Source organism: Curcuma longa, chromosome 1, assembly GCF_044706935.1.
Source record: "Curcuma longa cultivar G26 ecotype Majalengka, Jawa Barat chromosome 1, ITB_CL_G26_1.1, whole genome shotgun sequence".
NCBI classification, from domain to species: Eukaryota; Viridiplantae; Streptophyta; class Magnoliopsida; order Zingiberales; family Zingiberaceae; genus Curcuma; species Curcuma longa.
The window spans coordinates 23,487,083-23,512,374 of record NC_133861.1 but is presented as its reverse complement, the minus strand read 5'-3'; the positions used below and the strand labels follow the sequence as shown (position 1 = coordinate 23,512,374).

General features: G+C 35.7%; 3 protein-coding genes and 1 non-coding gene across 7 annotated transcripts in view; 3 read left to right on the top strand and 1 right to left on the bottom strand.

The window, feature by feature from the left end:
• Positions 1-13,520, top strand: part of LOC141827684 (uncharacterized) — a 14,635-nt gene extending 1,115 nt beyond the window's left edge. The window contains exons 1-5 of one of the 2 annotated variants that reach the window (XM_074714997.1): positions 6,043-6,304; positions 10,890-11,046; positions 11,317-11,367; positions 12,854-12,946; positions 13,213-13,520. In XM_074714997.1, the coding sequence (XP_074571098.1) occupies positions 6,174-6,304; positions 10,890-11,046; positions 11,317-11,367; positions 12,854-12,946; positions 13,213-13,329 (549 nt within the window). In that variant the 5' untranslated portion in view covers positions 6,043-6,173 and the 3' untranslated portion in view covers positions 13,330-13,520. Of the gene's footprint in view, positions 1-6,042; positions 6,305-10,889; positions 11,047-11,316; positions 11,368-12,853; positions 12,947-13,212 lie in introns of those variants that run through there. The other variant, XM_074715006.1, reaches the window with a different exon arrangement.
• A 362-nt stretch (positions 13,521-13,882) lies between these two features.
• On the bottom strand, positions 13,883-20,640 carry LOC141827665 (trihelix transcription factor GT-1-like). Of its 3 annotated transcripts, XM_074714970.1 has the most exons (6): positions 19,947-20,640; positions 19,422-19,460; positions 15,085-15,216; positions 14,644-14,865; positions 14,454-14,504; positions 13,883-14,359 (listed from the first exon to the last, which is right to left on the bottom strand). In XM_074714970.1, exons 1-6 carry the CDS (start codon positions 20,539-20,541, stop codon positions 14,145-14,147), a joined length of 1,254 nt encoding a protein of 417 aa, XP_074571071.1. In that variant the 5' UTR covers positions 20,542-20,640; the 3' UTR covers positions 13,883-14,144. The 3 variants fall into 3 exon arrangements, with proteins under 3 accessions (XP_074571071.1, XP_074571078.1, XP_074571088.1); XM_074714977.1 differs by lacking the exon at positions 14,454-14,504; XM_074714987.1 differs by having other exon boundaries at positions 14,244-14,504.
• Positions 20,641-21,509: 869 nt separating this feature from the next.
• Positions 21,510-21,589, top strand: TRNAL-UAG (transfer RNA leucine (anticodon UAG)). The gene has a single exon. It is a non-coding gene; the product is annotated as a tRNA-Leu (tRNA).
• Positions 21,590-21,744: 155 nt separating this feature from the next.
• Positions 21,745-23,680, top strand: LOC141840170 (small ribosomal subunit protein uS11y; the record flags this gene model as incomplete). Its single annotated transcript, XM_074728079.1, is given in 5 exon segments — positions 21,745-21,818; positions 21,997-22,119; positions 22,211-22,256; positions 23,382-23,467; positions 23,560-23,680. Coding segments are annotated over 5 exon segments (379 nt in total), but the record flags the coding sequence as incomplete, so codon positions are not given.
• Between the last annotated feature and the right edge of the window lie 1,612 nt (positions 23,681-25,292).

The following is a 25,292-nucleotide window of genomic DNA, read 5'->3' as shown; positions in this document are numbered from 1 at the left end:
TATAAATATTTATAGCCAGACAACATCACAATAGTTTAAGCATTGAGAGCATCTAAGAGTATTCAAAGATGAGATTTGAATTATCATTGCATAGATTATCCACTTTATTATTTTACATATCATATAGTATAAAAGAAATAATGGATTAAAGGCAGACATCCTGCAACCCAGAACTTTCTTAGATTCTCAAGTTATTTGGATATTTGAAGACCCAAAATAAAAAAAAATATATAACAAAGGGTCCTTGTTCTTAAATTTACTTTAATACATGTATTTATCTACCCTCAAAGAACACACTACAAAACAATTGTGCATGTTCTTGATGTTGTTCTTTGCTAACCTCAGAGAAAAAAAAGGAACAAGCTTTCTCGAGGGATTTGAGACATTGGCATGGAGCTATATGGAACCTAACATGGAAGAGCTTGTTCTTATGTGTGTTGAGAGGAAGACAAGTTGTTCTCCATAAGGAATTTCCAATGAAAAATGAAAGGACAGTGGTATTGATCGATGGGTGAGTGCAGAAAGTTGTATCAGATTTTCAAATCTTGTATGATCAGACAAGGAGAGCTATATGCTGAGCTCCAGTTGTTGTTCAAAGAGGTGTGGATGGCTAGATCACTTACAATCAGCTCCAAATGGTACCAGCACTGGCGTGGTCTAGAATGGTGTTGATAAGTGCCTCACGCAGACATCACGATCATTTAGTATCATGGCAATATTCGTCTGACTGAGCCCACCTCAAGTTAGAAATTTAAAGATAAAATTACAAAAAAATAATAATAATAATTTGAAAAAAATAAATAAAAACTTTAAAAAACTTTAATGACCAATGAATAGGAGATTGTATACACTTAGACATCAAAAATAGTAATTTAATTACATGTACATTTGACAATATATTGTTTATGCCCTCATCTTAACAAAGAGTGAGAGGTCAATTAATGGATGCTAGCTTTATGACACAAAATTTAATTGTCATGAGAGATTTGATAAAAATAAAATGTTGTATTAAACTCAAAGAAAATTTTTAAACTTTATGCTAAATTAATATATTAACCCTAAGAATATTAAAGAGTTCCAAAGGCAACTGTTTTTTTTAGAGATGTTGAAAGGTCATAAGTAATCTTGTAAGTTGGGTAATAATTTGTCTTATTGTTTTTGGTTGTATTATACATATAATTATATAAAATTTAAATTAATTAAACTTTTTTAAAAAAATAAAAAATATGACATAAAAAGAGTTGTTTAAAGTTTAAGTTAATTTATTCTGTAAATAGTTTAATTGATATCGCATTTTATATTAATTTTAAATAAAACATTTTAAATGTTATCTCTATTAACCATATTTTAGGAACTTATACCGAATTATTAATCAAGTATGAAGTCGTCTTAGTTTATTTGCATGGTTATTGTAACAATTATTTTTGAATATTGTCTTTTCTATAAAGCTAATGGTAAATGTGGTATTAACGGTGGTGCTAAGAAAACGAGATTGATTGAGGAAGAAGAAGGTTCAACATGTTGATTGTTTCTCATTTCTGTATCGGCTACATCTAGGTGACAGAATACATAGATATATTAGTTGTGGATGTTCCTGCTGAGATTCGCTTCCAGGACACGTAGCCAAAGAACTCAGCTTCCAGGGAGAGGGAATCCACTTAGGAGAGGACCACCCACTGAAGAGAGAAGGAGAGAGGATGGACCACAGGAAGGCCCTGAAACATCACCAGAGAACAGAGGTGATCCTGGCGCAGATCCCAACAGCCACTTCAGCACTCAAGTCCCACCCAGTAGGAGGAAGAAGAATCCAGTGGAATTCAAAATCCTGTAATGGAATCCTGAACCCAAGAATTGATAAGAAGAGTGAGAGAGAGAGAGAGAGATCAGGAGACCCCCTGAATATCTTCTGTGGCCTCCTTATAACCTTGAGAAGATCTTGATGAGATCTGAACTGACAAGACATGACCTTTGATAAGAATCTTGATATGACAAGATATGATCTTGAGAAGAGATCTTAATAGACCTTTTCTGACAAGAACCCAGTCCTCAAAAGATCTTCAATATGACAAATCGTGTCCTCATTTAATGTTTGACGAAGTCACTTAATAAGGATCACTCTAACAAGTCACATCCGAGTTTGAGGACTTTTATCAGAATCTGATTTATTCTCCTTTGACAGTCGGAGGTATGGTCAGAGGGATGTAGCGACACTGACTTGTGACTGAGGAGCAGAGCTGAGCTGCCGAGTGGGCTGTGGCAGGGCTGAGCTGCTGAGTGGGCTGAGTAGAGCTGTGGCAGGGCTGAGCTGCTGAGTGGGCTGAGTAGGGCTGCCGAATGGAGCCGAATGGGCAGGCTGTGCTGCCGAACCGAATGGCCGAATGGCAAGGTGGTCAATGGCAGAATGACCGAGTGGCCGAGTGGCCGAATGGCCGAGTGGCCGAATGGCCGAGTGGCCGAATGGCCGAGTGGTCGAATGGCCGAGTGGCCGAATGGCTGAATGGTCGAGTGGCGCAGATGGCTGAGTGGCCGAATGAGCTATTCGGCCATGAAGGAGACGAAGGGGTGATTCGGTTCTTTTGAAGTAGGGGGAGAGAACTGGGTCAATCGAAGAAGCTGTGGTTGTGGCTGACCGGACTTGTGGGAGGGGACCAGGATCGGACTCGAGTCAAACCAGGGCCCCCATGGGTTATTCCCGAAACAGTGGATATAAATTGATATATTGATCTTATGTGTTGTTGGGTGTGTATCATATATACGGAATATATTAACTTGATATTGTTAATAATGATCGATTGGTAAGGAATTTCAGATATAAGGTTTATAAGGGGTGTGATAGGGCTAGATTAGGGCAAGAAACGAAATCTCATCTCATCCAGTACGGAACTTCAAGAACTGTGGCTGTAACTCTAGTGGAAGATCTCATCCGTTGTATCTTCTTCGTCTATGACATTCAAAACTGAAATCAAGAATATGGTGACTTCTTTGGATTCAAGTTCAGTCTGTGATATTTACGCTCTATTGCTTTCTTGCTATGAATCTTTTGACAAAACTAAGATCTTGTGTATCAAATCATTCTTATTTAATTCGGTTGTATAAACTAGCATGATTCATAAAATTTTCTATCAAGGCATCCAAGCTAAGTGACCTAGAAAAGAAGAAGGCTTCTATGTTGCTTTCGGTAGAAAGAAAGTTAAGGAGGAAATGATTTGGATTCAAGAGTGAAAGATGACTTTAAGAGGGTATTTGATGGAGGGTTATCATTGATAATCTTAGTTATTTATTCAAGATTATCCACGATAACCCCGTTTGATTCAGGTTATGATCAATTTCGAAGTAATGCAGCATCACTACTACGTTAATAAATAGGTTATAATCAGGGAATGTGATTATCCAAGCTACTTAAAAGTTGCTGCTATTTTGGAGATTAACGAAAATTGTTTCCATGATTATCCTTCAATTTTAAAATTGAGTTAATTGAAATGTACCAAGATAAAACCTAATTGAAATTGAGTTAATAAATTTTAATTTAAATACTTATAAATTTAAAAGAGATAATTTATTTTAAATTAAAAAAAATAAAATTAATGAATTATATTTATTAATTTAAAGAATTATTTTATTAAAATAATTATTTTAATAAATTATTTTATTAAAATATATAAAAATTTATTTTAAATTTAAAAAATAAACTTAATGGATTATATTTATTAATTTAATTAACAAATTATTTTACTAAAATAATTATTTTAACAAATTATTTTATTAAAATAAAATTAATGAATTATATTTATTAATTTAATAAATTATTTTATTAAAATAATCATTTTAATGAATTATTTTAATAATATTTATTTATTTATTTATTTTAAATTTAAAAATAAAATTAATGAATTATATTTATTTATTTAAAGAATTATTTTATTAAAATATATAAAAATTATTATAATTTAAAAATATTATAAATAAATTCTATTTATTTTTTATATATTTATTAATTTATTATCATCATTAATATTGTTAATTTAATTTATTTTATTTAAGAAAAATAAATTGAATAATGAAATAATTTTTAAATAGTTATGTTTTATTTTTCTAAATAAATAAGTTGAATCAAACAATATAATTATTTATACCATAATCTAATTATATGATTATTTAGTAATCATATAATCAGATCATGTATGATGACTTGAACTAAACACACTAAGAAAAAATAATTTATTTTATTTTGATATAAATTTAAGTCTATTAAAGAGATATATTCATTAGATAACAATAACAAATACGGTAGGGGCAAAAATGAAAAAGTTTTATTGTATTTATGAGAAAAAATTTATTCTTTTTTAAAAAAGAGTGTCAAAATATATAGTATAAGTTTTCATCTCAATTTTTTAATATATATTTTAGTGTTGTTGTAGCAAATATAATGAACTGCTATAATGTGTACCCATGATTACTATAACTGTCATAACATCTCAAAGTAAATTTACTTAATATATGTTTTTTAAAATTTAACTTGGCCGAAATCTATTATTTTAATAAAATATATTTTTATTAACTTATAAAATGCTCAAATTTAAATAAAAATTATTTTATTTTAATAATTATGACTATAACTATTATAATTTGTAGTAGAAATGTTATCATTAAGTTGGTTACAATGGTGTTGAAGTGGGTAAGGATTGAATCTATTTTAACTACACTTTTCGATGACATATAACTCCTCTAATTTGTAGTAGAAATGTTAAATCAATTTAGACTAAGATAATTTTAATAAATTTAAATAATTTTCACTAATATAATAATATTAAAATAATTTTGCTTGACATTATAGTAGCTATAGTAGCTACAGTTGTAAATACTATATAACAATTATTTTTAAAATAAAATATTTGTGGCAGAGTTGTTTTGATATATTTTTTTAAATAAAGAATGTTTTTTAATGACAAAAGTAATAAGGAACATTTTTCTTTTTTTTGCGCAATAAAGAGATTTTTTGCAAATAAAATTGTAAAATTATCATTGATATTTTTTAGAAATTAAGGAGACACTTGTATAATAATAATGAAAAATAGAGGCATCATTATCATAAAGTCATATATATACAAGTAAACTAATGATAAGACTAGCTGAAATTCATTATTTCACGAAATAATAATTGTTCAAGTAATAATGAAAAATAGAGGCATCATTATCATACAAGCCGTATACAAGTACACTAATGATAAAACTAAATGAGATTCATTATTTCACTAAATAATAATAGTTCAAGTTTTTATTTATTTCTAAACTTTCAAATTAGATTTGATTAAGAAAATCTTAACCAAGTCCATTGTTTTTTCTTTATCCCAAACAACAAATGACAATAATCAAAATTATGGAAAGAAATACAGAAAGGGCAAAAATAAATAAAAAATAAAAGGGCTTCCTTTAAAAAAAATTATTAAAATAATATCTTATATTTCAAAATTATCATTATCTAATGTTGCGACAGTTGTTTTAACTAAAACTACTTCAATTTAAAATAATTTTCATATATTATAACAATTTTAATTAGAATTTTTATATTGTAATAATTTTAATTAAAACAGATTTATATTTAATATATAGATTCTAAATATTCATTTCTTTGATGTATTATTGAACTATCTCTTTAAATATTGTAAAGGATATTTTATTAGAAATATTCATATTATTAGTATTAGATAGAAGAAACTAATACATTTTGATCAAAATAATAATTTTAATTATAAGAATTTTGATTGATCCAATAATATTTAATTGATTTTTCTAAATTTAGACCAAACCACATGGTTTCCAGACTGGAATTAGTCCTTACATGAAAAGTAATGAGATTTCACAAAATATTTATTATAAAACAATATCTAATTTAAAAATCTTCCCGCACTCTTCAATGCTACCCGAAATCTACCTGCATCATGATGCCCCGCTTCGGCGGCGGGAACTGGGAAGGCGGGGCCCGATACACAAGGAAGAGGGAAAGCAGCAATTTTCCATCGGGGGGCATATTCCATCATTCATGGAATCTCCAACACGCCACGTTCGCTTCGCTTCGCTTTCCCCCCTCCTTCATCTTCTTCCTTTCCGCCTCGATTTCCTTTCGTGATCAATCATTGACGCAAAGCACGACCGCGTCGATTTCCCCGGTGGCAATGAGAAAGCTGGAGGAATCTGCCTCGCCGTCGTCTTCCAGCGCGCTTTTCTTCCTCTCCCACGGTTCTGCTCTGGTCGCTGCCGTCCTCGCCTTTGCCATCGCGCAATCTGCCAAGATCTTCACTACCTGGTAAGCTTCCTTCGCCGCATATTTCTCTTGGTTCGGAACGAACGTAGTTCGAGGATATTCGGATTCCCGTCGTGTTAGTTTTTGGGGTTCTTTTAGGGCTCTACTGTACACTTCAAATAGTAACCGTTGGCGATTCATTCGAAAAAGCTTGGATCTCGATCGGAACTTGATTTTTAGCTGAGGTCTTGGGGAATAATACTGTGAGCTTGTGATGCTGCTGAAAAAAGTTTTTTTTTCTTTAAAGGACCTTTCTGATGAATATTGCTGCTGTTGCTCTGTCTACTGCCTTTGTAGAAATTTTGAATCGCGCAGAATATTAAAAATGTAGAAAACATATTATATTTGATACAGAACAAGTTCATATATTTATAGTATAGACTCAACACAGAGACTGATTTGTAATTTAAATACTTAGCATAAGGCTAGTATGCTTTAGACTAAATCATATTGCAGTTTTTTTTCTTTAACACTCCTCCTCAAATTAGAGTATAGATATTAGACACTAAATTGAGGCAGCGAAAGCACTTTAAATTACTCGATGTCGGTCATTTCTCTATCTGGATTAGTGAAGAAAGGGAGATTGCTAGAGGCACTTTAGACGAAAATGATGTTCATTATTTTCTAGGTGATAGAACCTAAAAAATTTGAGCAATGGAAACAAAGAAAAACTATGCCTCATGCTATGTTAGATTTTATATTTTTATCTGACAAATAAAAATTACAGCTTATAAAAAGTAAAGTGTATTCATTCTGGAAAATCTAAAGAATAAAATTTGTGTTGCATCTTTATCTTGAATATATAAAGTGGCAAGCAGTCAGACTGCATATGTTCACTTGGTTGACATGATGGTTGATTTTCTATACAGTGCTTGGCTTCCTTGTTTACTTGAGGATGAAAAATAGGGATGGAAGTTAGCCAATTTTAGGATGGATGAGGTTAATTTTTTGTACCGTGTTATCTGCTTAGAAGGATAGGAGTTTAAATATCTTAAATCACATTAGTATAACGAAAATTGGATGTCATGGTTGAAGAATGAGCATTGTATTATAGATATGATAGATTTTTGCAGTGGCTAAGGCGAGAAAGAAGATTTATATGAAATTAGTGTTGCATAGTATAATCATTCAGACTATTTTCTGTCTTTCTTTTTTCTTAAGGTTTTCCAGCCAAGTAAATGTGGAAACAAACTTTTGCTTACTATGAATCCCATTCGCTCCCTTTCCACCCAAGTAAACAAAAAAGTGGTTGTAACTAAGACTCCTAGAGTTTGACAATAAAAATTCAAATCTATTTGCTAGAATAGGCTAATTAGATACCAGGATTTCAAATTTATTAGCAAACTTTTGTTTGTTTATGGGTATTACCTTTTCATGCACCTGATATTTTCTTTCACATCAAGGTAATTTATGTCATGCTCCGAGTGAGCTTTTCTCAATTTCTCACAATTCCATCAGCAAGCCTATGTGCCACTATCGAACTATGTTGCATAAACACTATACAATTCATGCAACATGCCCTTACACAACATTATCAGTATATATAGATGACTATCATACAAGAACAAGGACAACAACAACAATAGTAACACAATATGCAAAATAGTAAAATTGTATGAAAGTCTATAGTAAAATATCTTTCATAAATATATACAAATAACCAAGGCTTAGCAAAACCAATCAAAAGACAAAACATTGTGCAAAATTCCAATCCCAATAATAGTGATATTCAAATTAACAATAGTAGTAGTTCGCCTAATGACTTGCCTCAAATTAATTTGGGAGTGAGGACAAGGTAAGAATTGTCAATAACATTGATATGAGAGCCTCATAATTGAGGAAAAAGAATAAGGATGAACAATAATAAATGAAACAAAGGTAAATGCCATACACCATAAACCAAGTCTATTCATCTCTAGATACTTCAAAATTCTCCAACATGGATCTCTACATCCGCCTACATGCATGACTCATGCTCAAAACATAAAGTTGGGTTGAGCACCCATATCAACCCTATGGCTGCCTAGAGATAAAGCTAGAATTCTTGCCAAAGCTTGCAGGCTTAATGGTTATGGACTCGTAGATCTTGTAATCTTGGATTATGTAAGCATCTAACCATTAACCCACAACATCTTCAAGTGATGTCAACCCTATGGCCGCGTAGAGATAAAGCTAGAATTCTTGACAAAGCTTGTAGGCTTAACGGTCATGGACTCGTAGATCTCTTGTAATCTTGGATTATGCAAGTATCTAACCATTACAGACCCACAACATCTTCAAGTGATGTGGTTACAAGTTAGGTATTAGCAAATATCTAATCTCCACACGCGTGCATGTTTGAGGTCACACTAGCTCTAATAAGGCATTGATAGTCCTAATTGTAAAAATATACACCTTAATTTCCTTGAAGTCACATAATAGGCAGTTAGGCAACAACGACAGTAACCATCAAACATCCCTTGTTAATGCTCATAAGGCATTATATAATCATCAAGCAAGGACCCCTCAAGTAAATCTAAGATACATGTAACACACTCCTTATGACCTACCCACCAGTCTCTCCATAACATTGAGAAGAACAGTAACATTCCTCATAACATGGTAGATAGGCACAACTTAATACTATAAATCTTTAATCATGCATCGCCAAGATAACAATGTTAATTCTATTCGTATATCATCAAATGAGAATGATAACAATAAGCATATATAGACAAAAGAGAATGGTGACTCCAAACATATACTAATAGAAGTCTCTAAGCATGTCAAGTAAAACTAACATGTTGTAACATGTACATCATGCAAGGTAAATAAGACAAACATAAGTAATCGAACCCTAAAAAGTCAAAAGGGATTTCCATAAAATTAGGGTTTCAACCAAAACCTGCCCAATACAATGTCACTAAGGTCAAGTCAACATAAAACTTAACATCTTAATCAAATTGACTAGAGAATACTTGAATTATTGTTTATAATGTAATAACCCTTGACCTGAATAAGATCCAATGCCCTTGATTTCATAAATGTTGACTATTAATGTCTATGCCCCAACAACATATATATACTGACAAAATCAACATCTACTCATAACCACAAGCATATCCTCATGATCATACCAATGAAATTGCTTGTGCCTCATCTTGTCCAAACTTTGATAACCAAAGATCTTATCCTTATACTGAGGTCCATCCTAACATCACGATCCAGTAATGGATTATGTCTTAGTGCTTAAGACATATGAGAATTACAATTATTCACCTTAGAGCTTAATACAAATTTCATGCTCTTCAATTCTGTAGTCTTTCCAATCTGTGCAACATGATCTACACTTTGAGTCCTCACATATGATTAATTTTCCATAATACATTGCATGATTCCACCACCCAACATCAGATCAACTCAAATGCAACACCTGTTCCATAAACATCGAACATTACCTCACCTACATCATACGATTGAAACAAGTCTCACCAATGGTTTTGATGTAATTAGGCAACACTATCTCACATCCCTCTCACATATTACTCATGCCTTATTTAGAAGTGAAGAGCCCCATGAAACAATCATAATGTGTGATTGTTAACACGAGGCAACTAAGCACATCATTTTCTTCAAGCTAAACTTAAAGGCAAATCCTAACTAGTGTTAGAATGCAGACCATCCCCGTACCCAAAAGAGACTCTAACTCATCATAATGCCTTCATTGGAAAGGGGGGGATCCTACCTCAAAACTGAGACTCGTCGGTGACAAACGGGAATTAGGCCAAAAATTAGGATACATTTTGGGTTGGTCCAAAATTATCATCTCTTGTTCTCTTAAACGGTTGCCTTAAAACAAAACATAGAGGTATTAACAAAAATTCTAATGGTTGTTAATAGCTTTCTATCCTCAATTAACCCACCAAGTCATCGCTGAAAACTCAATTCAAAATGGTCGCTGAATGTTGAATACACCAAACTGTAAGAAACCTTGATGATTGTTATTGTACCAAGTGAATGGGCTGTTCTAAACAAAAGAAGAGACGAAGACATAGACAAGAGGAAGGAAGTTTCCTTCTTGGTTAGAAATATTCTTCCAAAACAAGAAGGCTGCAAGTAACACTCCCCAAACTGGTGGCTGTCCAGGTTGAGAAGAAGATAAATTATCTCCCTGATTGGGAAGAGTGATGGAATTAGATTTCAGAATGCTTGAAGCTTCCAAATCTAAGAGGGGCAGCTTTGGACTTCTAAATTAGGAGAGGGAAAGTAGTAAATTTCTTTCCAAATAGAGAGAGATGAGAGAGATCAATATCTTTCCAAATTGAGAGAGAGCAATATATTTCTTTTCAAATTGAGAGAGAAGGAAAGGGAGGGAAGGATAGAAATTGATTTCTTTCCAAATTGAGAGAGAGGAAGAGAACTTAAATTATACCTAGCTTTACTTTTTTTAAAAAAAAATCAATGGTATGGAAATTTATGCTTCTTAAAAGAAATCAAGAAACAATTAAATTTGTTTGTTCAATTAGTATGATGGCTTTTTCCTTAAGTTACAGTGTTCAAATAATAAAGCTTTTTTTGTCAATAGTTTGAATTATTAGTTGATTTACAGGTATAATGAAAGGCGTTGGGATCCTAAGCGGCTTATTGGATCTGGTGGTATGCCTTCATCCCATTCAGCAACAGTGGTTGCACTAGCAGTAGCTATTGGAATTCATGATGGCTGGGGCAGTTCGGCATTTGCTACGGCGACAATATTAGCAGCTGTAGTAAGTATTAAGCTTTTCTGTTTTTGGTTATCATGTTCTTTCTCAAACTGTTTGTGCCTTCAAGATCTCTGATCCAGAATTGTGCATTTAAGCTTCTGTTTCCATAATAATATTCAGGCATCAAATTTCCATTTCCCTAGATACAAACTGGGGAAGCTCTGGTTACTGATATTTTATTACATAAACAGACTGCTAGCTTTCTTCAGAGATACTGTTTACAGGCAGTATAATTCAACTTTAGTAGCTTAGTTGATGTTTCTTGTTTGTCAGGTAATATGTGATGCTTCTGGCGTTCGTCTGCATGCTGGAAAGCAGGCAGAGGTATGTAGTAACTTGTAACATCATGACATTAAATTTCTTTTAGCATTCAGCAATATGTTGCTACAAACACTCAATAGTCAGCCCAGTTTTAATTCATTCTGAGCCTGAAAAATCCGAAACTGGAAGATAACCGAGGGCCAGGCATATCAACTATGGAACTAACCTAATGTGTCTTGTAAGCTGTTATAATAACGCTTATAAGAAATCTTCAAATTAAGGGTTCAACTAGCTCTACATGGAAGAAATGATCCTAGAGAAAATCATGGTGAAACCTGCTTGAACATACCAACCTATTGTTAGGCTAGGCGTTGTTTTGATGTTTTTTAAAAAAGAGGCGTTCTTTGACGGAAACGATAAAAAGGTTTGGTCTTTTGATTTTTGCCCCCCAAAAATAAGTATTAATGAAGATCGCACAGTAGGGTTATCACATTTGCCCGCGGAACCGTTGGATGGGGATAAAGACCGATGGGATCTCATCTTAGTTATCGCATCATACGGCCTGCTCAATAGAATCACGATATAATCTCCCTCATTAATGTTTGGCCCAATGACGCCTCAAATGGCATGATGATTCAAATTTAACCATCAGATGTCAAAATCGTATGGACGAGGAATCATCATCACCGTTCGATTTGCGATCACATCAACATGATTGTTTTCCCACGTCACCACCATTAATGCGATAGAGTATTCTCGCGGCTCGAAGGAGATAGCAGATGTCATCATCCATGCAGCCATGAAATGCGTCAATGATAAGGCTGATAAGTGACTTAGTGTATCACTAGCACTTAATGTGATATCTTATCTCCTTAGGAATGGAGACCTGACTAGTATAGTGCCTCCACTCTGGCTCGTCAAAACCAGATATCTCCCAAGCAACTTGATACAAGTTCAGTCAGTCGGACTACGACTCTTTTGACTAGACTAATTAGGGAGACTTGTAATATGACGAAAGCCCGAAGCTGCCACATGACCCTAAATTTGGAATGACGTGGAGCTGTTAAGCAAGATTAAGGAAGATTAGACAAAACTCGAAGGGTAGCCAGTTGGCAACCTCAGTCTCGGATCCCGATCTCGACGTCTACTAGATCTTATACACTGACCTCATCTCAGCTTCGGGTCCCGACCTCGACCTCGACCTCGACCTCGACCTCTATGACATACTAAATTGATTGCCATTAAATGTGATATTAGTGATGATTTTTTGTTTGTTATTAGTTTATTTTATAATATCCTCACTAAATGTTACAATAGTGATAAACTTTTATCATATTTTTTTGTCACATATATAATCATTATTCAAAATTTTCTCACTGAAAATATGTGTAATTGTGACTAAAATTTTATGTTTTTGTAGTGCTACAGTGTTCCGTTTAGCTTTCAGTTTTGGTTATAGCACTTGACCTTGAGAGCATCAATCATGCATCTTGGTTGGCTAGGTTTATCTCATTCCACTAATAGAATTTCCCTTTCTTGCTCATTTTAGGTGTTAAATCAGCTTCTATACAAACTTCCTGAAGGGCATCCACTCTATGACTCAAGACCACTGCGCGAGTTTCTAGGCCATACTCCTCTTCAGGTTTGATTCGATATGCACAGTGATAACTAGATGGAGCACGCTTAGTCTATCTTGTTATATCCTTTGATGTCCCTGCATAGACATCTATCTAATGAAATATCCTGTTAGTAATTTCATATGCTAAGAAATATCCTGATTGCTTATCCTATATAAACTCCACCCTCATTAATATTACAAATATGGATTCTGTGCTTCTTTATGGAAGATTTAACTTAGCATTTTAGTCTCCTAATAGTATTTTTTTGATATATATATATGCTTATCAGGTCGCAGTGGGTGCTGTTTTGGGGTGTGTTGTAGCTGTAGTAGCTCAATTAGTCCACAGATTGGCTAGAAGTGCATGGCAAACAGAACTGATCAACACACTGGTTGCCATCGATTGACTTTGTGCTGTGTTTAAATTTAAAGAAATATCAATATTGGGTAGTTAAGTTGATCTTGCTCACCCAAAGAATGAAATTTAACGCCCACATTTTGGTCTATAGATGTGTGAAACTGTGAATGCTAGTGACTACTACCATTAGACTTCAGTGTTTCCATTCTTTCTGTAATATATCAAGGTTTGTTGAAAGCATTGGCTTTTTCTCCCTTGTGTTTGACCATTCTCCTAATGCTCTACTTATTTTGCCAGAAACGCGAAGGGTTGTATAGCACTTTAAGATTTGAATCCTTGAAAATTTCCTTAATTTTGTTTTGATGGCTGTGATGTTAAAAAAAAATGCATCTTTGCTACTAGAAAAGATGACTGTATAGTTGAAGTATTTGTTAATAATTTGATCAAAATATGTTCATGTACTATTAAATAGATAGCCTAATTTTTAATTTACTGCTTGCATCACCTCAAACAAGAGTAGCTTCAAATTGGCAGCAACCTTTACCAAAAAAATCTTGGACTAGGCAAAAACTGGAAAGCTCTCTCCAAAACAATCACACGCAGGAAGATTGATAAACGTGTTTGATATTACTGAAACAGATAAACCAGTGGAAGATTGACATAATCTTTGAAAAATTGGCCCCAAGATTTGTGCAGATTATTTACAGGTTTCAAAGCTCTCTTCGCATCTTAGGGCGCACTGAACTACTATGATAGAAATTTCAAGAACCTTGTGATCGTCCGTTTGGGGAATCTCAGTGAGAATCTGACTCCTGTGGCTGCTAAAGTTTTCTGGTGCATCAGCCAGTCCTAAATTAGGGTTGTTTAATCAACAAGCATTCTCACCCCTTGGTACAAACCTCCAGGGCAAAGATCAGCCAGGGTATCGACATTTTTAAGGCCAGTCATCTCTCTGAGGCCTGCCCAACCGCGATGCGCGAGGAAAAGATGGAATTCATCCTCTGTGTAGAGTGTCTTTTCTTCAGTGTGTATCGGCATCCGGTCATTTTCATCATAGATGCAAAGTTTTATTGTGATCCCTGTAAAAGAAAAGTGAATAGGCTACACTGGTTAAAGCAAGCAGATCTTAGGAAATCTGGATGAGAAAAGATGGAGTGGGGAAAATTAACAAACTAGAAGATGGAAGTAAGACCAAAATATCCATCTCAACTGAAGAGAATTTATCTGCATTTTCCAAACAGAATGATTTCAAACAACGGAAACTAGATATTTTAAACATCAAGTTTGGATAGTCATTGAACAAAATTGACCATTTCATAGAATCTAAAACTTAGTTGCAGATTTCAGTAGAAAATGTTATTACCTTCATCAAGATGGAGAGTATAGGAACCAATAGGCATGTCTCTATCAAGGCAGCGAACCACATTATCTTCATCTTCTAGCCAAAATGCCCTTTTGGTTCTCAAACCAAATGCAGACTTGATGGCCTCCTTGATTGCCTCTCCGGTGCCATCAATACCGATCCTTCTCAAGTAATCACCCCATTTGACTACAATAACCCTTCCCCGGTAGGATGCATTATTGTCTACTTACACAAAAAAGGGTAAAAAAAGTTGATCAAAACCAGAGAGAGCATTGTTGTTAATGATGCTATCTTCATATAAATCACTAGTGAAATTGGGAAGTTGCATGAAGGTTCTAAAGCATGAACCCATAATGTTTCTGCATTCATGATAATAAGCAAGAAACAACTAAAGAAGTTTGTATAAGAAAATTTGAATATCCAACATTACAAGCACATTACCATTCACAGAAGTATCTCTCCAGTTCCAGGGCGGTACACCACTAGCTGCGACTGCATCAGCGGCCATTATGGCAAGCGGATGTCTATCATGCTCTATAGATCTATCCAGGTTAAGCGGTGACCTATCACTTCCTAGATGTGCATGGGCATGGCTGTTAGCATATCATAATAAAACGTAAACAACTATTGAGTAGGCAGAAACTATAAAAAGGAAGACATATCATCCAACATAATTGTTCAAATGGCAGACAACTCAGAGAAATGAAACTAAAGAGAACTTGACACTACAGAGAAGCATCCTCAACCACCATCCTCATAAACAAAGCATATTCGTTGATCTTAAACTTGCAAATATGAGAATTAGCAGTGCGTGATATAATGTAAGGATTTGCCTAGATGAAGACATGACCCACTAACCTTGTTATATTTGCAAACAGTTATGAACCTATATATATATACTCAAGGTAGTTAACACTAATAATTTACCACTTAATCAACATGGTGCCAAAACAGGCAACTCCCTAATTTCTCTCGTCCATAGTAGCAATTGTTGGTTTCCACATTTATGGTCAGCCCCAGCAGCAAGCACATTCCCACTCCTGTCATGCATGTACATTACAATTTCTTCTTGCAACACTCTTCTGCATATATATGGGTCTACGTGTAGTTTCCTTCCATCTTGCAGCACTTGCTGAATGGTCTATTCCATACCATGCAGGTTGCATTTTTATTCCATCATGTACCTATCATGATGGATGATGACATCTCAAAGATGCTGCAGTACCTTCCGGGATCGTGAAGCATAGAGGAGGCAAGGCATCTGCAACCCCTATTGCATCAAGCTGCTACTCTGGTATATCAACAATATGACTGAAATTCTTACTATCAAAAAGGCCAGCATGAAATTTTTGCTTAGATTGCATCACTACAGGAAATGACAAGGAAACCACAAACAAAACATATGCAAGTTCTGGTGGATTGATATTGAAATGGAAGAATCATTGCTGGGTTTGTTAGATTCCCTAGTTCACTATAAATGTGTTACTGCATTATTTCCAATAGTCCATTATGATATATGGGGTCCTTATAATGCCCATTCAAAATTTTATTTTAGATATTTTATCACTTATGATTGATCATGCATGACTTGATTCATTCTAATAAAAGAACAGCTTGAAGTTTTCTTTATTTTATCTCCTTTTATGCTGAGATCAAAAACACTATTTGGGGCTCCTATTGAAAAATGTCAATGCTAAAGAGTACTTCATTAGTAGTACCTCTTGGTCTTTTCTTTCTAGTCAAAGCATTCTTAATCAATTATCTTGCTTTCATATACCTCAACACACAATGTTGCAGAAAGGAAGAAAAGGTGTTTGGTCAAGGCCACAAGGACTGCTTCATACGAGTGTTCCCATGTAGCTTTGGGATGATACAATTCTTAATTCATGCTATCTTATAATCACATTCTTCTATTCTTCATGGTCAAGTTCCTTTCTCTGTTCTCTTTCCTCAAGATAGACAACACATTCTTCAATCGTGTGTATTTTGTATATTTGCAACATATAACAATAAGTTATCACTTAAGTTTGTCACGTATGTCTTGCTTGAACATTTTAGATTGCAACATGGGTATTGTTTTTAATTCCCAAGTTATGTCGAGCTTCGTTTCATCTAATGTAATATTTTTGAGCCCTCTCTTCTTTTTTTTCCTCCACTCCACCTATCATATTGCACATAAGGCAGCAGCTAAGGCACTTTCCATGCCTACTCTAATTCTGAAATCTTCTATTAAAGAGTGTAACATAGACTCATCCACAACAGATACACAACAAATGGTCATTGTTCGAACTGTTGCAGCTAATCTGCTACACCCTGGTGTGTTACCAGCATCTCCCATGATTCCAGAACATAACTCTGATCTTGACCTTCCCATTGCTCAAAGGAAAGGAACTCATATATGAATGTAGCACGTCCTATCCTCTATCTTGTTGCATTGTACTTCCTTGTGGAATCCATAGTCTTATTCTTTTATTTCTATTTTGGTTTTTGTTAAAATTCTATAGGTCATCTCAGATGTTCTATCCATGGTATAAAATCTCGTACCATGCCGGGCGGCATAGTCGAAATGTATCGTTCTAATAAATTACAAAAACTCAATACTACTCGAGGGAAGTAATGTATCCTGCGTTAGTGTCAATTATGATGAGTATTGTGTCATTCTGACATTTAACACCTCTTGATATGCTACAATACATGCTAAGATGAATTGAAACAATGTTTGTTATCTTTTTAGCTTGCATCATTTTAGATGAGACACAAAATCCGAACTTAGCCTGCATCATTCTGACATGCTACAATACTACATTCTCTCTCTCTCTCTCTCTCTCTCTTGTTTGTCCCCCTCTATCTCCTTACTTCTTCCCTCTCTAATTCGCCACCAACACTATACATCAAACCAACACAGTACTAAAACAATATCGTCCCAATCAAACACCAAAATTCCAATACAATTTAAGATTTCGAACCTTGGTTCTATCTAATATGAGATGGAGACAAATTATGATAGAGGAGATGACAATGTTGCGCTCTAACAGTACATGGGAGCTTGTCACTTTTCCTTCTGGCAAGCTTACTATTTGTTGCAAATGGGTGTTTACTGCTAAAAGATCCCCGATGATTCAACTAATAACTTAAAGGCTGATTAATGGTGAAAAGATACACACAAATATAAATAATTGACGTGGACTCATTTTTCTTGTGGCTTTGATTGCTTCAATTTATCTATTCGTTACAATCATAGTTATAACCCAATAGTTATTGGGTCAATTGGACATCACAAATACACAGTTGTCTCGCTGAACTGGATGAAGAGTTATATCCAGAGCAACGTCCTTGATTTATTACTGAAGGAAATATATCTTCTGTGCAAATTGAAAGCATCTCTTTTAAGCTAATAAGGTTATTGATATTCAAGTTGCTGTGCACATTGCTTTTAATGTGACACACACAAACAATAACCCCAATAATTTTTTTACCCTAAATTAACAAACCCAACTATTGCCCCCCCCAAAATTTAAAAGTCTTAGTAGAAGTTTTCTCATGTAAGCCTATAAATTTCCTTCTTTAGCCCACAACTCTTTGTGGCATTGGACTATGGCGCCACAGGCTAAATGCCCCTTTCAAGATCCAAATTTCAACACGCAATTCATAGTTATCATTGATCAATAACATGCAATATCCAACGATTGCACCATCATTTACAAGAGATGCCCTTATCAACGACTCAACCTGCTGATAATTAGGTCCATTCTGAATGCTAATTCTAATGAAATGAGAGAATTGACCAATTATTTTTTGTTACCCACCATGTTATACAATTCATAATCAACTCTAACTTACGACATATGAGATTCAACAGTGCTCCATCATATATAGGAGCAACCCTTTCCAAACACCTCCCCATGCTTAGGATTAGATTCACTTTTTTGTTTTCTAATCGCATGCTAAATGAAAGAAGTGATCAATTAACTTTGTCACATTATGATCATGCCCAAGATGATTGTGGTTCTCTTGCCTATGCTTATAAACCACCTTCATTTAGCTACAACTCTCTATGGAACTAAACTAGGGTGTCACGTATAAAGCCCAAGATAGGTAGAAAGACCATCTAACCATAAACTCTTTTCCAGTTTTTCCAAAGGAGATTATTAGGGTGTTCACAATGCCATGGCATTACACTTCAAATCATTCTACCTACCTCATGTTAACAATCAAAAAGGATCCATCAATTTGTCATAGTAGATGCCATATCTCCTAACTTTCAAGCTAACTATGATCCAATTATTTGTACATTCCTCAGGTAAGTAGTGACATGTCAAACCTTAGGTAACCTTGACACCAATAACACGAGAATCACTAATTATTTTCATCATCATCTCGTCGTCATCATCAAGTGGTATCTTCTTCCAACTACTTGGAGTCGGCAATTAGTCCTTTGCAATCTTCTAAGTTGTAAATTGATGCTAGGTTACCATGCTCTAGATAATAATTTCATCCACTCAGTTTAGATTTGCTCAATAAGAAGATCCAATTTTTCCATATTGTTGAAACCACTTCTCAGTTTTCAATAAAATTGAAAATCTTGTCCACATCTCAAATTTACAAGGTTAAACAATGGAACATAAGCATCAATGAACTAGATTAAATGGAAAACTACATAGAATAACTTCGCAGTAGCATTTCACAAGCGAGTTGATGTTGAGTCAAACAAAAAGTAGGAATTAACTTCACAAAATTATTATTGTACAAAAATGAGCAAAAAAGTTAAATTCTAGTACCTTCTGCAGGCCCAAATGGAGCATTTGCATCTTCAAGACCTAACTAGGAGAAAAGTTTAACAATGAACGAATGACAAGGCAACAAAAATGATAAGGCAACAAAAATGATAAGGCAAAAAAAAGAGAGAATATTTTCATATTGCTGATTCATAAACCTAAAACCCAAAATAATCAACAGAAGCAAAACATATAATTTAATTGTAAGTTTAGTCAATGTGTTATTAGAAAGTTCATAGGAATAGAGTTACTGGCTTAGTTGGCAGAACAGGATGGCCAGTGGTTACTACCAATAATCTAAATTGCTTATTTAAATTCTCAATCTATGCTCAGCTGTTGAAGAATGAGACACTGAACAATGAGGATAAAGAAGAAGCTGGGTAACAATTAATTTATTTCTACCATAACACCTCGTGATAATTGAGCATCAAAACAACTAAACCTCCAGAAAGATGGAGATAAAATGTGATCTTGCAAAACAAAACTATATCAATTACATCAATCTGGAAGGGGGCAAGACAATGTCACCTTTATCAGAAAACTGCAAGTAGGCATTGACCTTAGAAGCAGAAGAACCCTTGCATCCGGCTTTCTTGCTCCTTTCCTTGAGCAACTCATCGAGCTCCTTATAGGACGACATCTTGGCCGACCCTCTCCCTTTGGACTGGTGCTTCGCCTTCTTGAACTCCTTGAGCAAGTTCCTCCACTTATCCGTACACATGGTGGGCGAGCGGTCGTACCCTTTCTCCCGCATCTTGGCCGAGATTTGCTCCCACAGATGCTTGTTCGACTTGGAAGTGTTGAACAACCCATCAATCTCTCGCCGGAACGTGATGAGGCACCTCGTCTCCTCCTGCGCCCACGTCTCCGCCCGCTTCTTGGGCGCCTTGACCTCGTGGTCGTCGCCGCTGCTCTCCGCCAGAACCATCTGCTCCTGCTGCGGCTCTGGCGGCGCCAATCCTGCGTTGTTGCAGAAGTAGACGCCACGGGGCTTGTCGGCCAAGTACATGCTCTGCTTACTCGGCTCCGCTGCCGGCGCGTCGTCCCCGACGAGGTAGCCTCTAGGAGGGAAGGAAGCGAGGGGGGATTGCGAGAGAAATTGGTCTAGGGTGAGCAGAGACATGGCGGAGGAGGAGCAAAACCCATGTCGCAAAGGCGAGGTTAATTGATAAAGGTGGAATTTTTATAGCAAAGGTGAGGTTTTTGCAGGAAGTGACATCAACATACGATTTGGGCGAATAATCCTGGACAATGGAAGCAATTCTGTGTCTATTTGTCTGCTGCCCATCTTGCACTCTGTACTGAAAGACCAAAATATCCTCCCAAGAAAATCCCTAACCTTGTCATGCCCTAATTCCCAAGAAAGGGAACCAATGCATCAGTAGAATGCAGTATCGACTAGGAGGGTAAACGAATCGAATTGACTTATAAAATTTTTAAATAAGTTTGAATAATATTTGATTCGTATTTAAAATTATTAAATTTGAGCTCAACTCAAATACGTTTGATAATTTTTTAAATTAAATTTGAATCTATAATATTGTGTTTGACTATTTGTGAGCCGCTAGAATTAAGATATTTCAAATTAAAATTTGATTATACTCAAATTAAGATTCGAATAATTAAAAATTATAATTTGAATAATTTAAGACATTTTGAATTAAAGTTTGATTCTGCTTAAATTAAGGTTTGAATAATTCGAGTCGAACTCAAGCTCGAAATATATTTCGAATCAAACTCGAACCAAAATTATTGATATTTTCGAATTTCGAATCGAATTCGAATATCATATATATGTTTCGAGTTCAAATTTGAATATCAATATTTTTATATTATTCAATTCGATTCGACTCGTTTGCACCCCGAGTATCGACAGAGAAGACTTTGTTTATCATACGAATGCAATATACAGTCTATCTCTTTCAGCAATTCAGTTTTATCTGTATCGATGATAAAGAACACGGCAAGAAAGGATTTGGAGATGTCAAAACAATCACAACAACGATCAAGATTGAAGAATAAAATCAAGTCCATTTTAGTCAAGCAAAATTTATATGTATAATTTCAAAAAAATTGAAATCATATGCAAACGACAGTTTGGCCGAGTGGTCTAAGGCGCCAGATTTAGGCTCTGGTCCGAAAGGGCGTGGGTTCAAATCCCACAGCTGTCAAGTTTTTTTTTTATTTTTTTGTATAAATGGGCTAATTCTTTTGGGCTCAGCCCAAGAAAAGCACAGATCTATAATATATGGCCCAACATCTCTGTTGGGGTCGCTGTAACCTGGCTGAAGCACTATAAATAGGGCGAATAAGACTAGGGTTTATTCATCCATCCAGTCGGAGCTCAAGGGATCTGTTGCCGTCGCCGCTGGTTTTCTCACTCGCCTCACTGCTACCATGGTGAGCGATTAATTATTTTGCAACGAGTATGGTGTTTTGTGACCTCGAATCTTTTCTTTTTGAGTTGAAATCTGTTAAGTGTGAGTTTACGAGGATGCAGATTGGCATCTACATAATTTATTCGTTCTCTTCTTCTCTCATCTAACTAGTCTGATGTTTGAATGCTTTTTGTATGTAGTCCGGAAGAAAAAAGACTAGGGAGCCCAAGGAGGAGAATGTGACGCTCGGACCAACGGTGCGGGAAGGAGAGCAAGTGTTCGGTGTTGCCCACATCTTTGCTTCTTTCAATGATACTTTCATTGTGAGTCAATATGTCCTCTTTCTGATGAGTTGGTTTTAAAGATGTGATAAAATTTTGATTTTTCTCAAATATTTTTTTTTTGAACCTGCAGCATGTTACAGATTTATCTGGGAGGGAAACACTCGTTCGTATTACAGGTATTGACATAGTTTCTATATTTCATTTTCTCACATTGCATATGATGATTGTTAACTCTACTAGCTTCAATTGACACTAGCAAGCTGTCTTCTATCTAAGCAACGTCAACGTGTTATGACAAGAATATGGGCTTTTTAGTAGTTGTACTTATGGCTTTAAAACTTGATTTGGTAGGAACAAGTTTCTTGTTAAGTGTTCTCAGATGCTTGTTTATAAATTTTATTATTGTAACACTATATATGCATGGCTGAGCTTAACCAATTGTTCTCTAGTTCTCTAAGCATGGCCCTTAAGATCGCCTTCCTTGTATCTTGTGGAAGCGTTTTGAGTCATAACCATGCGATATGAATTTCTTGGTTTCAAAGAGTTTTTCTTTGAGATCTTTCCTTCTTTCATTGAATTTTAGGCCCTTCTGGTTTGCCATTTGATTATCCATAAATATGAGCACTAGAGATGTGCTGCGTTTCTATGCTGCCATCTTTTTTGTTCAATGGATATCACTTGCCAATGTCTTGTGAAGGGTGCCTAGTTTATGGAAGAGGAACACGTTCATATTTAGTCGTTTTGATGTTATGCAAACCAAAAACTGATTATCTGAAAAAGGTTTTGTTCATTTTTCTTCCAAACTATCAATTGCATGGCGCTTTGGACTTGATGATTATTTTGGTTAAGTACATTGTATTTGTATGAAATCTGCTGTCCAAAAGACTATTTATGTATATCTTATTTGAGTTTGCTAAGCCTACTCACTGAGTTAATTTGTTAGTATGCTTTTGATAACTAGACTTTTTTTAAGAGAATCACAGAATCGTAGATGAGATTATGAAAGTGAAAGCATCTCATCTCTTTTAGCTTAATAGAGTAGAAACAATTGATTTCTAGAGGTTATTGTTGGATAAAATTTTCTGGAAATTGAATAACCGTGTACATGCGTTAATGAAGAAATTACCATCTCATGCAATCTTGATAGCATTATTTTCCTACATACATGACACATGTTTATGGGCCCTTTATTTTGTCTCTCCACCCGTGTTTTTATTCATACCAGCACACTTCCTACTTCTGTTTTTCTTCTATTTAATCTCAATAAATGTGTTTTGACTTGGGTTTTTCTTTTGTTTTAGGTGGAATGAAAGTCAAGGCTGACCGGGATGAATCATCTCCCTATGCAGCTATGCTTGCAGCACAAGATGTTGCACAAAGATGCAAAGTCTGACCTTTGCCTTGCTATTTTTGGGATATTCACGCTTTGTTTAAACTGGTTACAGCGTTGTGATTGTCTTCTCGCTTGTTGCTTTGTAGGAACTCGGTATTACTGCTTTGCATATTAAACTAAGAGCCACTGGTGGGAATAAAACAAAAACACCTGGTCCTGGTGCTCAATCTGCTTTAAGGGCACTTGCTCGAGCTGGCATGAAAATTGAGGATTGTTACTAAAAGTCTTTGGCCAAAGCATTACATGTTAAGAGTACGAGACTCTTGGACACATGTACAAGTAACTTGAATCCATAGGACAAGAAAGCAACTTGGGCTAGTGTGACGTAGTCAGCCTAGTGGGGATCGACACATAGACCATGTCCTGAACCAAGCGGGTATAAGACGGTGAAAGGAACAAGGCACGATTCAATGTAGCTGTTGAAGGGTTTAGAAGATGTTCTGGAATCAATCATTGATTTTTTGGTCAATTGGGGATCATGATATACTACTAGGTGTCACTCATGATCGTTCAATAATTAATTATTAATTACAGACAGCCAACATAGCCGGGAACCTATTGGGTCACACGCACTACAAGTTCTCTGAAGGACTTAAAACGAGTTTGAGAATTAGATTCTCAGAATGAGAGAAATAAAGTCTAGTTGGACCAGACAAAGGACAATATGATGGAACTCATCTTACAATGATGAAATGAATGAAATTGATTTCGTTCAAATCAGAGGTCATTTGGTTAGTGAACCAAATGATTCAGTTTTGAACCGAATTGAACCTCTTGGTTTGGTTCGTGATGGAAGAGATTTTGGCAGAACGGATGTAATGAGGAGATTCATCTTGCGAAGACGAATCAAACAAAACTTAGTTTGGGTCAAATCGGAGTTCGTTTGGTTAGTGAACCAAGCGAACCAAGTTTGAACACAGTTTGCTACAGTAATCGGGTTCGATTTGGTTTGCTACAGTAATAGACCAAAATCAAGTCCTGGTTCAGCTGCGCGTCTGGTTCTGGTTTGGCTGCGCCGATTAACCCTGGAAGCACTGTAGCTTCCTCTTTAAAAGCTGATCACGACTTAGGGTTGAGAGGCTCCTGTTCATCATCTTCTCAAGCCGCGCGGTCATGGCTTTTCCTCCCCACGCGGCCGCAGTTTTCTTTCCCCATTTGCTGCCTCCCTCTCCTCTTTGTCCGACCACCGCCTTGAAGCCTTAATGTGAAGGAGCGATCGACGACGAAGGGAGCTTTGCTCGCTGCTACTGGAGAGGAAAAGGGCACCGAAAACCCCACGATGCTCTTGCTCTATTCGCCAACAGATGGCGACCAAAACCTAGTGGGAGAAAGGAAGATCAAGGCTTGCTGATCATCGCGCGACAAAGCTGAGGATGGCCTCGTTTCTTCTTCTCTGCCCGCTGTGCGCCACCGTGTCATCGCCAGAACGGAGATGAGCCGCTTGCTCTATTCGCCGTGGGTGACGTGATCCACCCCTGCCGATCACCTCTACTTTGCTGGCCGGCTGCTTCTAGTCCGGCTATCACACACCTCTGTTCCGATTCCAATGGGCAAATTACCTTTCTCCGGCTGATTCAGCTGCCTATGCTAGAAAGAAGGAGAAGGTGATCAGAGAAACCAGCTGCTGGTTACTCTGTTTTTGGGTGCACGACAGAAGAGAGAAGATTGTATTCTGATTTAGCCGTATGGGAGAGCAGAGAAATTGTATTCTTTATTTGTTGAAAAAATGTTTTCAACTGTCAGAGAATTGTTCCGTGATCAATCGAAAAGTTTTTCCGATTGTTTTATCCATTATCAGCGGTCAAAAGTTGACCATCAA

Excerpts from the sequence above, each read along its gene's own strand:
- LOC141827665 (XM_074714970.1), bottom strand. The coding sequence starts at position 20,541 with ATGTCTCTGCTCACCCTAGACCAATTTCTCTCGCAATCCCCCCTCGCT. Across the intron at positions 15,217-19,421 it reads TCCATTTGGGCCTGCAGAAG|GAAGTGATAGGTCACCGCTT; the intron begins GTACTAGAATTT and ends ATGCACATCTAG. Across the intron at positions 14,505-14,643 it reads TACTCTCCATCTTGATGAAG|ATAAATTCTCTTCAGTTGAG; the intron begins GTAATAACATTT and ends TGGAAAATGCAG.